The following is a 17,147-nucleotide window of genomic DNA, read 5'->3' as shown; positions in this document are numbered from 1 at the left end:
TTGCTTGGAGATCCACTGCCTTCGCGCCCCATATGAGAGGGAAAGAAAAAAGGGCAAGGGCTCAAGGGGTCTTTTCTCGCCACTGCCGACCCCGTGCGCACCCAGCTCCAGTCGTTACACCGGATCGTTTACCTGGAACACTGCAGTTGTAGACGTAAGTATATGCGCAAGCGCATGCTTGTTCAGTCGTAGCCTGTTCGATGGTGTTATATCTTTCTCCGTGGTCTGTCCAACCGAGACCCGTTTATCGCTGGATATTCAAAACGAAGCGCCAGAGGCGGCGTTTGGGCAATGTAAGCGACATACAAGGAAGGTGTGCAGGAGCAACTCGTGAGTATTTTCTTGCTTATAGGCCCGTGCACACTTGCGACGAACAACGCGATTTCTGTCGCGGCGACAAATTGGCCGAGACCGAACGACAAAACGGATCGCCGGGCGGCAAAAGTTTCCGAAATCGCGTCTCATCGTCGCAAGTGTGAACGGGCCTTTGAACTATATAGTAGGCAGTATTGATGGAAGAATCGATGTTACGGGTACGTTGCATGGAAACGATTTTTGTTGGAAACGATTTTTGCGCGCTTTGTGCAAAGCAAAGTGAATTCGGATAACTAACCTCGCCCACACTCGAATGATCTTCACTTCAGCCGGGCAAGTGAGGTAGCGGCTTGGGCACGCGAAACAAAATAATGTGCGTGTCACGTTAGTTCGCTGTGCGAAATTTTGAAAAAAAAAAGCATTACATTTGCCCCTAATTGCCTGGCGATGCGATAATTATGTTGGGAACGCCGGGGTTCCTTAACGTGAAAAAAAAAAAAAAGGGGGGGGGGGTGCAGCCAGTGCAGCTACTTCGGAATGTAGTCGATACAAATGCAAACGAACAGGTCAGAATGCACCCCTTGGTAGCCTATTTTGCCGCTGGTTAACTTAGACGGTATGACGGTGTACCTATCACAAAAAGTTCGTCAGACTTCTGGGCTGAAGGTGTCACAGAGGGTGGGAAAAAGTGCGCTGTTCGAGTACATGCGTTCGTTTGCGACTTACATTTTTGAAATGCATTAAAGCAGCATAGCGCGTTCTTGAGTTGTGAGAAATGCACCCCAAAAGGCTGGTAAATAGCAGCTGGTAAAGAGTCGAAGTCACTTTCATTGCAGGCTATGGTTTTCAAGATACCCTCAAACCGGGAAAGCCGCGGAGTTCATCGACGATGAGTGCCAATCCCGAGACCATAGAAACTGGTAAGTAAATATTGTGTAAATGGCTAGCGGGTTTAGCGAATCAAAATGGAAAAGCGAATTCAATCGATAACGCACAGCACAACAGGAGCTGGAATGACCAGGGCAGGTGGCACTTTCAACTAAGCCGATCTTGGTCATGCTAGCGATCACCCACTCCCTCTAAAGGGAACCGTTCCGCCCAAAAGAGGTCACTCTGGATACAGAATTTTGCCTACTGCGCGCACTTTATCAGAAGTTTGGAACCAACACGCTTTCATTGGGGCTGCATTGATCATGCACAGCCGTCGTTCGCCGAAATAAAACCGACATGCTTCGAGCAAAAAGGCTAGTTCTAGTACTGTTCATCGGTGGTGCGGTTTCGAACAGCTTGAATCAAAGGCTTTTACAGCCGTGGTTCCAGGCGCTCTTCCCAACTTTTGAAAAATCCTGTAAATGCTCAGCAGTGATGAATAACAGGGTGCGTTTCATATGACGAGGTAACAACGCCGAGCGTGAAAAAACAAAAACCATAGTTAAAGTGAACGCTAACAAATTTAGCGGCTGCAATGATACGCATGGCTTTGACTGAAAAACAGAACCTTCCTGCATTCGTGCAAAAAAAAAAAAAAAAAGAAGAATGCCCGGGTTGTTGTAAAATGCTCAAATAATTCCTCCTTTCTTCCCCTAGCCTGTTCCAAGCATGTATTAAACATGTCACACAACTTTTTTCAGTGCTGAGAAAGACTAGGATCGAAGTTGTTCGTTTATGAGTTCCCACTTTGGTTCCCTTTATTACGTAAGTAAACTTGGACCATTATACACATTCGTGTTTAATGGGTGTTTCTTTTGTGTGAACCATCTGTAATACCTCTGTAGCACTTTGTGTTCTTTTTTAGGTGAAAGATCTGCCGGACTGGAGGAGCAAACGTCGCTTCTACAACCAAGCGAATTTTCAGATCGGTTGTTTCGATTGAGGTAGCGGTCATCTATATACAGTTGGACAGGAAGAAAAGAAGAAAAAGGTCCGAGAGGTTAGTATCCGTTCCCGAATAGTATTTGGTGAGTAGAAAATTTCTGAGAGCGTATTTTGATTTGTTTTAGTAGTTCAATTTATGAACTGCTATGCAGCCCATAACTAGTCGCGCCCTATGCTTTCCAGCTGCTGCTGATGTGACGCAGGTCACAGTCGATAGCGGGCCACATCATTGGTGACTGGATCCACTTTGCGAATATTGGGCTTACAGGAACCCACAAGGTAAGCAATAAACTAATATTCTCAAAATTTAATAGTGCATTTATATTTAAATGATTTTCATCCTAATCTCTGCCTAATAAAAATACATGAACCATGCAGAAGACAACACTCCGCTAGCGAGCGACTTTGACGAATAGTCACTAACCTGTATAGGTTACTGACTCGGGAGATTCAAGTTGGAAGTCAGGTGACCCAACATTTTGTGCGCTTGCTTTCTTCTGGTCATATGGTTAGCACGAGTTGCTGCGTAGCTGCTTGTTCAGTTACTCTCCTTTTAGTGCGTGCGTGTGTGCATGTGCGTGTGTGTGCGTGTGTGCGCTCGTTAACTAAACAAATCCTTAGGCGGCGACTACTTTTTCGCGCAAAAACCGCCTACTGCCGCAGCGTACTGAAGTAGGAATTGTTTGCTTTTTCCACACAGACGCAGCCAGCCCCTGGATGGTGCCTCCTCTTCTGCACAGCAGCAGCAATGGAATGTAAATAAAAAAAATGTTGTAACCATGCAAAAATAAAATAAAATTTTATTTGAAATTTCACTTTTCCTTGTTATTTTGAAAATGCTTTAAAATATATCGTAACCGGCAAACGTGGATAACAGAAACAATGCTCCACGATACACATTCCACACGTTTGGCAAAACGTCACTGTAACGTTCCTGGTCCACATTCTGAAAAGGTTTTGCAACGTTAAAAGATTGTTTCAAGCGTGTTTTCTGCAACGTTAAGTAAATGTAAATCCAACATAATTACTATGTTGTCGAAATGCTTCCTCACAGTTCCAATAATGTTTGACGAAACGTTACTGTAACGTTTTTTAGTTGTTCTTAAAATGTTTTTGTAGGGTGCTTCTGCAACGTTAGGTAAACGTAACTCCAAAAGTATTTATATGTTGTAGAAATGCTTTCTTACTGTTCGCATAACGTTTGGCGAAATGTGATGTAACGTTTTACATTGTTTTTAAACGTTTTTTGAACGTTATTAGCTTGTTCGCTGCAACGTTAGGGAAATGTAACACTAACATTAATAATATGTTGTAAAAATGTTTTGTGGACGTTTAAATAATGTTTGACAAAACATTACTGTAACGTTTTTGATAACATTAGTTAAACATTTCAAAAAAATGACATTAAGAACATTGCTCTAACGTTAGCACCAAACAAAAAAAATACGTTCTTCTAATGTTTTGGTGCTACTTGGGTCAGTGCCACTTTCATGCGACCCGAAACATTCTCGATGATGTTGAGGTCGGCTCCCTTCGGCACCCATGCCACCTGCTCGATGGCGGTCTGCTGAACGTGTGCCTGCACCGAGCGGGCCGTATGGACGGGGGCCAGGGCCATACCCCAGGCAGGGTGGCCTCGAGGTGCGTCCCGGATTCGGCCTTCGTAGCGGTATGCTTGGACAATTCTATTCACCGTATGCATGGGGTCTACTCACGAGTTCCCTGATTTGTCGCTGGGAGTAGCCCTTCTTCGACAATTCGACGATCCGGCGCCTGCCTTCTTCAGGAACTCCTAACATGTTGAGATGCTACGGCCCTTCCGTGACTGACTCGATTTTGTGAGAATTTTATAGCGTCTCTTCAGCCAAAGAACTTCCGGAAAGCGGTGGCAGTTTGTTGATGAAGTAAAAACACGCACATGCGTGGGTCCCTACATCACTGGCGTAAAACGTATTTCAACATGAACAGCGTTTCGGGCATATTTACACCCACAAAGATAAAAGTTCCCTTAAAGATGACACCGCCACAGACGATGCGGGCAATGGCCGCGCATAGCCAGTGTGGTCACGCATCAAAGATTCATCAGCTCGCGGTGACAAGTCTTGCTCGTGAACGCCAATGCGGCAGAATAGCGGTGCGCATCTGAGGAACGAACCGCGATGTGATCTGGATTTCCAGCAACAAATTGCTGCGTATCTGCAAATGCGGTTCACGGGCGCTGGTAACGTCTGCTGCTTAGCGCCGGCAGCTCGCGTGTAGCAGACGGCGCGCTGCCGCCCGGTGACGCGATGCGCGAGATGAGCTCCTCTACTCTCCGGACCCTCACAGCGCGCATGCGTGCTGTTTCCGCGCGGCGCCGTTAGGAAGCTCTACTAGTAGCTCGGGCCACGCGCTCCCGTGTTCCCTCTAAGTGTGACCGCGATAGTACATTGCATACCATCACACAGTTTAGATCTGATAACTGTATTTGGTTGTTATAGACACTGATGATGAGGTTTAACGCGCCGATGCTACTCAAGCGACGCGGTGCACCGTAGTCGAGGCCTCTGTATTAATTTTGACCACCTGGGCATCTTTAACATGCAAAACTGAACAAGCAAAACTGAACTGAACAAAACTGAACAAAGTGTTGTTCACCACCACAATATTAAAATTAGTTTCTTGTATCATGTTTTCCAGAATCATTTTTTTATATATATCGACCGAGAGTGATTCTGAAATACCACTGACACAAAAACTTTTGTAATGATGGTGAGGCCAATTCTTTTCAGTACAAATACAGCGGATGTTGTTACAAAATAAATGACTCAATAACAATTAAGTAATAATTGAGATTATGCATGCTTAACACAGGTTACAGATCTAAATGAACCGCTGAACCGTTCAAATGAACCGGTTCACTTCAGTGAACTGAGCCGTTCTGAGCAGCTCACTGAATTGAGCCGTTTTGCCCATCTCTAGTTCCAAACTATCCTCTTTCATTCCCCCTGTTCCATTCCCCCAGACTGGGTTATATGCTGGTGAACTCCCAGATAAGTTCAAAATATCACCAGTCCACTTCATTCCCACTTTACCAATAAAGCACTCACTCACTCACTCAATATCAGAAGGGATACGTGACGACAATGTGAAACTTCTGTACAGCAGTTACCCGCTTCCCGCGTCGCCGTAAGGAAACTGTTCGGAAGGATTGTTTCTCTAAACCACGAAGCAGGCACTTCTTTTCTGCTAGCGCGAAGAACGCAATGACACTCCACATGAGGATAATAAACACAGGCGCGCTAGGATCATGGGGGTCGATGGTATCGGAGCGCAACGGCTATTTCTTGAACTAATCGTGACGTGTTTGTGCGCTCTTGATTTAATCAATTTTTTACGAGCGTAAAAACATCAGAAAGCTACAAAAACATCTTTTGTGTGTGGGTGCTTTTACACAGTCACACATATTTGTTTTATACCGGAGTGTAAAGCACTTACACACCGGGCCAAACCGGGCTTGACGCTCCTCCGTTCTCGGCGGAAGGATACAGTGAGCGCAGGAGCAACGACGCTTGCAGCCAGCGTGATCGCTCAGCGCTCCGTGTCTCAGTTTTCTTTGCATTTGCTTTCTTGGACGCTGTACCCGAAAGGATTCTTTGCAACATCTGTGTTTCGAGCGTAGCCTCGACGTTGTTTCAGAGGTGGTAACGAACGGCGCGCCAAGGGAGCACCGCGCCGACGACGAAGGACGAGCTCCGCACGCAGCGCTTGGACGACGCCGGGCACTGCTCGTGATCACGAGGCGCACGCTCAAGTGCGCTCGCGCGGGCTGAATAAATCAGTTCAAGCCCAAACGCTGTCGCAGCTGATTCTTTGCGGCGGTCGCGACAAGGGCAAGAGCATGCTCATCCCGTAACGACAACTGCCAAAGAGTTTCATTTCATTGCTTCCCATCAAGTCATGATCGCAGGAAAGTGTGGTTTGCTGCACCGGCCTTCTGAATGAACCTGTTTCCTAGTGTCCTTAGCGCGCTTTACCGTTTACCGTGTTAAATGAAGCAAGAGTAGCCGTTTGCCGCTGAAAACGAAAGGATTGCACTCTGCGGTTTCTGCATTCCGGCTTACCGGCTCTGCCGAGTAGCGACATCTGGCGAATTTGTCGCAAAGCAAATGACACAAACGTTTGTTGCCCAGAACTGTTCGCTTACGCTTGAAATGGCTTGAATCTTAGACGTCTTAGATTGAACTCTCACAATACAATATTTTTTTTTAAAGAGCCGTATACTTCTACTGTAGAGCTTAAAAAATCGAAAACATGACGTTGACGCCGCCATCTAGTGGGAAGAATTAGGACCAAGTATTGCATTAACCAGAATTCACGCCACCGCTAAATATTTCGATATAAAATGAGTAAGATATATTGTAGTGATTCCGCAGTTACCTATATTACCTTGCCCAAGACGATTTTGAAAGCATAAAAGAGCTATGCTAGTTCATAAAGGCATCTGAACCATTGGAAGCGTGGGAAGCTGGAGTAGGGGCGGAAATTTTGCTCGCTCATTCTAAAAAAAATTGTCATTTATCGTGCTCCTGATCATCATTTAGCAAGAATGTAGTAAGCAACATCAACTAAAATTGTTTGCATGAAGCGCAGAGCACAGCGCATTTGCTGTGCCGTAAAGTTCCGGAAGAACGCCCACCCAAATTTAAGTACAGCGATATCAAGTGAAAAATACGAGATGGGCGAAATTTCGGGTCAAGCGCGGAAAGGACGAATAAGTGACCGCATCTACACGTAAAGAGATGATTCGGGTTTGTTTTGTTCACTCATCGGCGCTAAAGCCATGGATTTTACGGGGTGGGCGCGCGTCTTTTAGTAAATTGAATATTTCACCCGTAAAAGGGTGTGGACGATGTTTCGGGGGAGGGCGTTCACTCGGAACTTTCCGGTAATGTAATCAAAACGCGAGCGTACATTTCGCCGGCGCAGGGGGCTCGCTACTACAGTCGGTAGAAATTCTAGCCTCTGTATCGCTATGTAGCGACGGTAAAAATAAGTTACCGTTCACGGAAACTCTCGCGCATGCAAAGTCGACTTCCGCAATCACCAGTATCTCCTGCTCAAAGTCCGGAAAGACAGAAAACGTAGCTTAAAAAAAAAAAAAAAAGGACGTCGTCGTCTCATGTGCGACCCACTCGCTGAAGTAACCATGGTAACGACGACGCTCTAAACCAAACCGCCGCCGTCAAAAACCGCGGACATTCCGGGGGCCAACCATGAAATGAGTGCTTCGCCTCGGACGAGGTCGGACTATGTCGTCATCGCAAGCCGCCGAGCCAACAAATAGTTCTGTCTCGTCGGGGTAATAACTTTTGTTAGCGTGAGCGAATATGCTTACTATTCTTGGACTTGTTTCTACAAGAACTATAGAGTAGATTTCTGACACAAACAAAAACACTTTGAAATCCATCTCAGGCCCCCTTTAACACTGCCCCTCCCACTTTCCGCCAGAGCGCAAAGCTGTAGGATTTTTTTTTTTTTTTTGGCGACACAAACGGTGCACGATCACAAATCAACGCTTACAGACGTGCACTTTATCAGTAGAATAGTCACAATAAGTAAAACTACAGTGGCTGAATCCGTAACCCTATCTCCAGGCGATGCAGTATGCTTACGAATCATCAGGTACTTATATTTTTGCTGTGATTCATTATTTAATCTACGGAAAAAAAAACGATACGTAGCTGCTCTGGAGCTGTTCCCAGTACTAAAAGGGGTCTGTTGAAAACTTGTTGCTGCTTCGGCTGGCTTAGAGCTCAGACGAAAACAGGCAGTGGTAGTGCGAACGTATCAATAGCAGCAGCAGCGGCAGCAGCCTTTTGTCTTTGTGAAGTTGGAGCCACACTGTTTGTGGGTCGATTTTAAATGTTCTTTCTCTTGTTCCGTGTTCAGTTAACTTACTCGCACAATGAAATTACACCCGAAACAACAGGCCTCTACGCAGCATCTTGGAAACGACGCAAGTGCCTGCTTCTCGCGCCAAAGCTACTTGGTTTTCGCGTGGCACCCTCACCACAGTATCCTTCGTGGAGACTTCTTTTTTTACGACAAATATAATATCTCCAAATGGAAATCGCTAGTCACAACTGATGTATGCGCTGATCTAAATTTCCCCGCGGGCGTTTTGCGGTGGTGGCGAATGATAGGAGGAGTATCGGGGTTTTGTACTGCATTAGGTCAATGTTATTTGTTTTTTTTGCAGTTTTTAGTACTATCAACGCGGATTTCCCTCGTCCCATTCCCAGCCGGTCAAGCGGTGTTTCTAGAATATGCTTGTACGAGGTGTCTCGCAATGTTTTTTGCGTTTGCTTTGGGTCGACTTGAAACCAAAAGTTACTCGTGTTGAGGCATTTAATGTACTGACTAAATTCTGAGAGATGCTGGCGGGAATTTGCCGAGCAGCGCGAATGGTGCAGGGCGGGGGCATTGCATTAATCTTAAGTATATTGCATTAATCTTAAGTATCCCTGGTCTATTTCGGAAACACTGCTGGGGAATTAAATGTGTGTCTGGACGACGCAGAGAAGCTGCGAAAGCTTGCTCGACATTCCTGATAAGAGCGTAAGTATTGTGAAGGAACAGCGATACATAAAAGTGAGCTGTTTACCCTCCTTTGCCTCATGCTTAAAATGCATTATAGAGCGTAATTTGTAGAGAAATATGAATGGCTTTTTTATTATGTTATCTGGGTGATTCTTGTTAACGAGCGTGCCGTGCAAAAATATGGCTCTGATATTACTTCGGCAGGGATTTTGATGTAAATATGAGTTGCTTAGTTGCTGACCTCTGCTCCCCCCCCCCCCCCCCTCTTGTGTCCAGACTGCATTCAACCACCATTCGGTACTAAAACATTTCAGACGGAGGACACAAGGACAAGCGTGACATGGCTCAACCTTCATCTGAAGTTTTTTTGTGTTTAGTAGTAGCAGCTGGTAGCAGTATCCAAGACTAGCCTTTGCTGCTCATATTGGATGAGTATAGCATGGACTTTGAAAGTTTGTCAATGTTTCTTGTGTTTTTTTGGTTAGAAAGTGCCTTTCGTGACTGGAATGTAGTTGAGTGAGTTACCAGAAGGTAGTTTTTCAAATTGAATGACATTGTATTTTGTCCGCATGGCCACTTGAATATATGAACACCCGTGTGCATTTTTGTCTTTAGCCACTTGATGAGGCCGCAGAAACATACTTGTGGCACCTGGAAAGTGCATCAAGATTGTGCAATGCTGTGCTGATGATGCAGTGTTCTCTGAATGCCTTAGCCTTGTATTTGAGCAGGTGCACGAATGCTTCACACTACCTGCTGCGGTGGTGCAGTGGCTACAACATGCTGCTGAGCCCAAGGATGTGCGTTCTATCCCAGCCACACTGGAAGCTTTTCAGATTGAGGCAGAAAGCAAAAACACGATGTTCATATTTTGATGCTCGTTAAAGCCCCAAGTGGTCAAAATTAATGAGCTCTTCACTGTATACAATTTGCATCGTGGCCTAGGTGTAGCTTTGGCGCCTTGAACCTTCCAAATTTTTTAAATTTTCATTATGAAGGCTGCTGCAATAAGCCTTTACAACCCAACTAAGACGTCTGTTTACTGAAAATTTTTAGAGGAAATCTTTTGGGGAAATGAAATTGAAAATTACACAGGCTGTTCGGATCCAGAAATGGCTTGCGCAAAATAACAATCTCATCAGAAAAGGCAAACAATTATTTTTATTTTCATGCAGTTTACTGGTATTTGAGTGTTACATGTTCTCCTCGTGTGGCTGTAGTCATGCCAGACATTTCTTTGCCTAATGTGTGCCATAATTGTTAGTTTGCGTGTAATATTTGAGCCTTTTATGGTCATGGTTTGCACTGGCCATTCAGTGGTAATCATTGTAAATGCATGTGTTTTAAGAGCCTTCATGTCGAACTAAAAATGTCATTTTTTTCAGGGGGTCCCTGGCCGTTTTTAAAGAAACGATGCAGCCGCGTTTGCCCTACAAGGACTGGAGATGTCTCGTCTATGCTGTGTGCCCTTTGGCTTGCCTGAAACTGGAACATTGAAGACATTTGCTTGTTATCTAGAAAAAGCAATCTCTTTCCGGATGTTTCTGTTCTTGTTTCCGAATGTTTTACCCTATAGGGAGTTGCCAGCATGACTTTTCTAGGAACATAACTTTTAGGATTTAAACCTGAAAGCTGGTCTTCATATTGGTGATGCCGGGGAGTGCTAAAAGCTCAAAAAACCCATCTGGCCTGCGTTAAGCGAACATACGTTTTCTGAAAAGAGGTCAGGACAAAATGATCTGGCAGGAGAAAATGTACCGAGCATCAAATATTGCCTTGATCACAGTTAGCCACGTGATAGTTTTGCTCCATTTTTGTCCCACAATGCTTCTAATGATGACAAGCCTCCTTACAGAAATGAGTGTTGAGAAGGGGTTTGAGAAGTGAAGTGCCATTTAGCAAAATTTCCTTTGGAGCTGCATGTGCAGGACGGCTTTCACTTGCAATGTTAAAATGCCCAGTTGTGCCGCTGTTCAGAGTGGTAGTGGTGCCATTTGCTGGGTATAGGGTGCATTACTGGACATTTTGTCGCAAACACGGGACATGGAGCTGTGTCCTGTGTTAGTTTGAGCGCACTGTATTTTGAGATGCATGCCCTTGTTTGGCATATCTTGCAAGGAACTTTATCTTCTGTCTTTGCACTTCATGCTTTAACCAGAATACTTGTGCTTTCTGCGGCGTCACCTATGGGGTCCGTACCTCGTAACACGTAGAATGATGGTTTTGGTCTTAGTCACACGATAATTGGGTGGCCCCAGCCTTTAATTTAGTTGTGCTTTTTCAGCTTGTGTCAACTGATGTGAATACGTGAAGTCAACATTGGTACAAAATGTTTATTTTACCCATAGTCATTGTTTGGAAGCAAGCATTCGTCCATGCCATTTCTTCCTATCACTTGTTTAACTCCTGCTCTTCATGCAATCTATCTTGCTAATCCCTTGCTAAAAAGCCTGCAATAATTTGTTCCTTATTAGCATGTGCTCAGTGGAGTTGGCTTTTAAATTTAGAAAATAAGCATGCCAAAAACCAAAATGCCGAATGCACGCTGGGCACTTTAGTACTAAAGGGGGCATGTAAGTGGTTTCAGGAAAGTTGGGAGCCGATTTTGTAAAGGCTCAGTGTCGTGATCATGCAGTCTAGCAAGTTCCCAGCACTTGTAGCTGCAAGTTACAGTGGCATAGTGGGTGTGTAGAAAAATTGCTCGTCCCCGTGCAAGCATAACTTACTGCTCAAGTTAAGTCAAACTTTTTGGTTAACTTGATCAGAGACCATTTTTATTGGTAGCTCAAAATATGTTACACAATTTCTTCGCAGGCCTGATCAAGGTAAAAAAGGTTTCCATCAAGGAAGAGACTGGCTTGTTCGAAAAGGGTTGCACACCAAGCACTCCTCGAGATTTTTTCGGGACTGGTGAAACACCACTGCAGTTCTGCTGTCACTTTTGTTCGTTCAGCGCTGATTCCCAAACCAACCTACTTCATCACATCAAAGGCCACTCTGGTGAGAAGTTGAATACTTGCGCATTATTTTTATGTGGAGGAATTTTTTTCCTTCGGTATTTCGTTATGCTTAGGGCAAATGCTCTTTGTATGATTCTTTCATTTTTTTTTAATTTGTGCTTTGTAGGTTGAATTGAAAATGGCTCGAAATTTGCGTTTTCATGTGTGTACACCTGCGAAAGTAAAGTAAAAAATTTTGACTTCAACCGCTGTCACCCTGTTTTCAAGCATATCACACATTGTGGTTGTGATGGTCCTGCTGAAAATTTCAGCAGTATTGAAAAATTTACCATCTTTTAAGGAAAGTTAAGAGGAGTGCAAAAGCTACCCCCTGTATTCAGAAACCTAACTTAAGTATCACTTTTGCTTCCGGACGCTTTTCGGAGCCCTAATGCATTTCATGAAGTGAACTAACGCTGCTAGGGTACCTTTTGTGATCATATCAGATTGAAAAGTAAGCGGTACTTAAAGGAACAATACAGAGTGAAAACAAATTGGCCTGTATTGAGATTATGGTGCCGAAAATTCAAATACCCCGTTCTCGCGACTACCAGTTGTTTAATAAGGCAGAAAATGCCAAAACCGTGAAAACAGGCGATGATGCCCTATGCGTGTTTAGGTACTTCGGTTTGTGACATCGCAAAAGTTTTGAACGGCGAGAGCTCATTGGAGAAGCATCTATAAATGTTTTCCTGAAATAAGCAGTTCCGAAGCGGTTGAGCATGTAAAACAAATGTAAATCAAATCTTTTCATGACCTGATCCAATTTAAAAAAACAGACTACAGCTTTAGACATTCCGAGATGAGATGCTTTCCTCACGCTGCAGAATCGACCATCATACTTTCAGTTTCGTTTTGGAAAAGCATTGGTGCACAGTTAGCGAAGTCAATAACCTAGCTACCACGGCGAATGCTCGACCTTCTGCAAGCAATAACCCTGTCAGGAAGCGGCCCGCCTCAGCATCTAATCCCTTTGTGTGCGGGTGCTGCTATCGGGAAAGCATGCTCGCGCCTGGCTAGAACGTTATCACTCGTGAAAGGTCAGGTTACATCATACAGGGGGTCATCTGACCAATACCGAACTTGTGCTCGAAGTGTCTTCCAACGTGGGAAATGGGGATCCTCAGGGGGTTTTGAATAGTCTGGAAAAACTTGGGGGATAACACATGAAATTTGTGCTTCTATCAAAGAAAAATAGCTGTACTTTATAAAGGAGGTTAAACTCACTGTAATGCCGGCTCAAGTAACAGCAAGTCAAAAGTGGACATTCCTCCGGAGCCGTTGCTGATGCCGCCGCCTGAAGTCACTGGTTCCTGTGACAACTCATTTCATTCAGTTCGCAAGCTCCCCCCCTTCCGACCCCCGGTACGCTCCTCTTGTGTTCTGGTGTGTTTCCCAGACTCCTGAAGTGCGGAAGAAAACGTTTCGTGCCGCGATAACTTGACGCAGCGTAAGTGAGCCTACCAGGGCAGGGGCGGTAGTAGCGTTCAATACTTTGCTGGAACACCTGACACCATCTACTGTGGTTTCTAGTTAATTGACGCACATTTGGAATCTTTGAGTTGGAAATCTGGCGTAATAAAAGAACACATTTATCTTAATTTCCAACTTTAAAAGTTCGCAGCTGTGTTCAAAATTTGTCTTAAGTATCGAATATAGACATTTTACCCCGTTTTAAGAGTTCCTTTTAACTGCAAGCCGGCACTGTATTCTGTTGCGTAGAAAGACAGAGCATGTTTCGGCTCCATAGCCTTCGCTGCGCGCCAAAAGAACTTTATGTGGAGCCACTATAGCGGGGTGTAGTTGAGGTGTTTGTGATTTCCAATGGGAATCACAAGTGAACTCTTCCCACTCATCCTGCTTAGCGCTTTGATGCTAAAAGTATGGTGGCGTTTAAGGGCACCTAAAGTGACAGTGTTTAAAGATGCAGGCGTCCCACAACCAAACCAAAATAAACTCTTTGAAGCAGCGAACTACAGCACTGAGGCATTGACTGCGAGCTGAGAACATGGCAGTACGGTTTTACCTTTTTTTTTCTATATTTCATCACTGCGAGTTTTACTACCACTCTGTTATGTTGTCTTTTTGAATGAGATAAAGTACTGGTTAGCATTCAAATTGTATGTCATATTTTATTTTATAGGGTGCTTTTTAGAGGGTGACAGCAATTGGTGAAGTGGTGTCAACCCATGTTGACGTAAAACAGAGTTCTGTGTCACTCTGGGAATTTATCAAAAAGACTCGGGAAAACCTGGAAAACTTGGAATTTGGAAATGTCAACTTGGTGCACACCCTGGTGTTGTTCTGTTCAACGCGAGCTGCCATTGATAAATAATCCGTAAATCGTGCCTCGTGTACCGCTACCATCGTTATGTTTGGGCCTGGTGGACCTCTGCCACGAGGACTACTCGAGACGAGTGCCGGAAAACAAGGGTATACTTCCCACTAGGTTGGTGTGAGATGAACGTGATTTCACACTAGGTTGTTGTGAGAAGAGAATATGAGGTGGATGTGATCGCCATACAATGGGAGATGAAGGCACCCGCCTGAACGGCACCTAGCCCAGCGTTTGTACATTGGCCTAGCTGTGGTTGCCGGATATTTGAAACTGTGTTTGTCGCTTATGATGGGGGCTTCGCTTGAGCCGGCCTGATGGGGTCTGGGTGTGCGGTGTTGGCAGGCGTACCGAGCACTATATTTGAAGATCCAAATTTTATCAGAGCGCTTGGGCTGTTCGGCATAGAGAGTGTTTTTTCAAGATTAGTGTAGACTCGGGCCTACTCCGGTCGTGAAAATCCCCTAACGGTAGATCTTCACCTTAGCCTGACCTCCGCGGCCTCAAGGGAACCCCTGTGCGGTCTTCATGGACACATCATCTTTTTAACTGGGCTGCTCCTCCCTTCCCCCCTTCCCGTACCCTATTTTGGCCGAATGGCCTTCCCTCGCCTAATAAAGGACTACTACAACAACAACCGTCAGTTCAAGTCCAAGCTAGCCTCCTTGGCATCCAAAGGATAGTAATGCATGTCCATAGTGCAAGTGGCAATCAAGCATCGGCCATAGTATTGGACCTTGAGTTTTCTCTAGGGACCAGCCACCCATGGAGCTGGCTAATCTGAGTGCTTTGAAGCTAGCGCCATGGGAGCATTGTTCCCAATTGTTGCAAGAGTCAAGTCCCGTCGACGCTCCGGACACGGATTGGCATGTCGCAATGCTTGCCTTATTCGCAGGAGCGTAGCGTGCTCCGAAAAGGGTGTCTGTCTTTGATCAGCGTTTCTGAAACAAGCGGCGGGCCTTTCTCATTCTGTTCCTTTTTGAGCACTTACGAGAGGCTTCCTTTAGGCACAAGTTTGCTTTCGCAATACGGGCGTAAAAGTGTGTAAACTTCGCTGAAAGTGCGCCTAATTAATCGTAAAATATTCAAAGAACCAAATCTCTAGTGAAGAACGAACCCTTACAAAGATTTTTTGCACAGTAAGTAAAGGCATCTACGAATTATCTGAATTTAAGCTTATATGCATTCAAGAATATATGGTTTATGTGATAAAGGTATACTTTTTTGCTCCTCCATGATCGATGCATGCATGCATTGTCTTATCTTGAAGTGTTCCTTTTCTGCAATTTTTATGTAACCTTTTTGATGTGATGGAAGCCCGGTTTCACTCAAAGCTTTCAGGTCTGCCAACCGGTCTACGGGGAATCCCATTAGTTTTTTGATAGGACACCACCGGTCCCACGAAGAAAGATTTTGCTTTAATGAACATACAAATGGGTCCTTATGTCATGGTACCACCTGACTACATCTGGGATAGGCTGGAAAATGTGTGCATGCATCCTTTGTAACTGATATAATCTTGCTAATTTTAATTTTTACTCGCACGCATGTCTGCCCTGGCAGGTACCGACCTCCAACAGCCCTTGCAGAACACTCGACTGTTGCCAGACACTGTTTCACGCCAAAATCCAGAGAAGTGGAGCACGAAACCAAGCCGTGAAGAGGACGGGCCAGCAGGGGAGGAGAGTTTTATCAGTGACTCGTCCACTTTCTTGGGATCGACAGTAGAAGTTGAGTTGACTCCCGGCACAAATGGTAAAGACGGCTTCTCTTGCTTTTGTGTCACAACTTCACCTAAGGGAGAGTAGAGTGTTTCCAGTTGATATCTTGTAGCACCATGTAAATCAAAATGCCCCTGATGCACATTATTTCCCTGTATGCATGTATTCGAATACAGCATTCAGTAAGGTGCGCACACCAACGACGACATTTCGGTACACCTAGCAGTCCTTATGACGTAGTAAGTGCCAAAGCATTAGGGTTGAATCATTGAACCAGGATGCGGGTATTGTGTGCGTCACCATGTTGTGCTGGCGAAGTCATGGCATGTTCTATTTGTTTTTCACATGGTACTAGTCGCACACCATGCGTTCACACAGCACAGTTAAATCGCAGATGTTCCACAGCTCCTGTTGACGTAGCTGCTTCCAAGCCATCACAGTAGCTTCAGTTTCACCTCGTGGTTCTCTATACCTGCCGTCTCCACTGAGCCACTCTGTTGTCTTTGTGGTAGGTGATTTCACATTCCTTGGGGCTGGGTTGGCCACTGGTGTGGCTCCTTGCCACATTCCATCACTTTTGTGCCTCTGTAGTTCGATGTTGCTGTGGGTGACCACATATCACACCTGCTGTGCACGCAGATGGTCGAGAATATTGCCGTATACAGCATATCCTAAATATTCGAAGAACAAGTGTTGCGGGGAACGTAGCATACTCCCTTTATGTGCAGTTATGAGGTGGTGCTTACAGTGGCACCACCTTCGTTATTGCTTGGACAGCTCATTTCCTTTCACACAACTGCACCCTCTTATTTTAGCCATCATTTTTTTCTTCTGTCCTTTTCTTTTTTTACTATGGCTGAGAGGCTTTGTTAGTGCTATAAGCGGAAACGTGCTTTGCTAGTCACCTAATATCAACCCATGGAATTGCCACGTGGAAGTTTATCTTCTCTTCTGGGCCACTCACTATATTTCTCTGATACGTTTCTAGTTTGAGTCAGAGACCATGTCTACCATAGTCAGCCGGGGTCGTTCAGCTCTGATGGCGCAAGGGTTCTGGTCCCATTTTGTATTCCGGAGGACCCTGGTTCCATCCCTCACAGCCAAATTTACCCACTTTTCAACTTAATTTCATGTGGTTTATAGAAAATTCTCTGACAAATGTAGTGTAATTGAGAGCATTCATTGACATGTTCTTTATTTCTTGACCAGTCGGACATTCTGTGTGCTGTAAACGTCGGGTTTTCGACGATATAGTAATGCTTTGACACTTGAATGTCTGTTGTACCAGGCAGGCATGACACGTAATAAAATGATGACAGT

At 44.9% G+C, this 17,147-nt stretch overlaps 1 protein-coding gene across 7 annotated transcripts in view; it reads left to right on the top strand.

The window, feature by feature from the left end:
- The first annotated feature begins 9,044 nt into the window (after positions 1-9,044).
- The window catches only part of LOC144159158 (uncharacterized), a 35,841-nt gene continuing 27,738 nt past the window's right edge, over positions 9,045-17,147 (top strand). The window contains exons 1-2 of one of the 7 annotated variants that reach the window (XM_077690478.1): positions 9,047-11,772; positions 15,670-15,861. In XM_077690478.1, the coding sequence (XP_077546604.1) occupies positions 11,565-11,772; positions 15,670-15,861 (400 nt within the window). In that variant the 5' untranslated portion in view covers positions 9,047-11,564. Of the gene's footprint in view, positions 11,773-15,669; positions 15,862-17,147 lie in introns of all 7 variants that reach the window. The other 6 variants (XM_077690477.1, XM_077690475.1, XM_077690479.1 and 3 more) reach the window with 6 other exon arrangements.

This window comes from Haemaphysalis longicornis, unplaced genomic scaffold (assembly GCF_048455015.1).
Source record: "Haemaphysalis longicornis isolate Haplotype H1 unplaced genomic scaffold, Haemaphysalis longicornis Haplotype H1 scaffold_10, whole genome shotgun sequence".
Lineage (NCBI taxonomy): Eukaryota > Metazoa > Arthropoda > Arachnida > Ixodida > Ixodidae > Haemaphysalis > Haemaphysalis longicornis.
The sequence above is the reverse complement of the archived record's forward strand: the minus strand, read 5'-3'. Positions and strand labels throughout refer to the sequence as shown.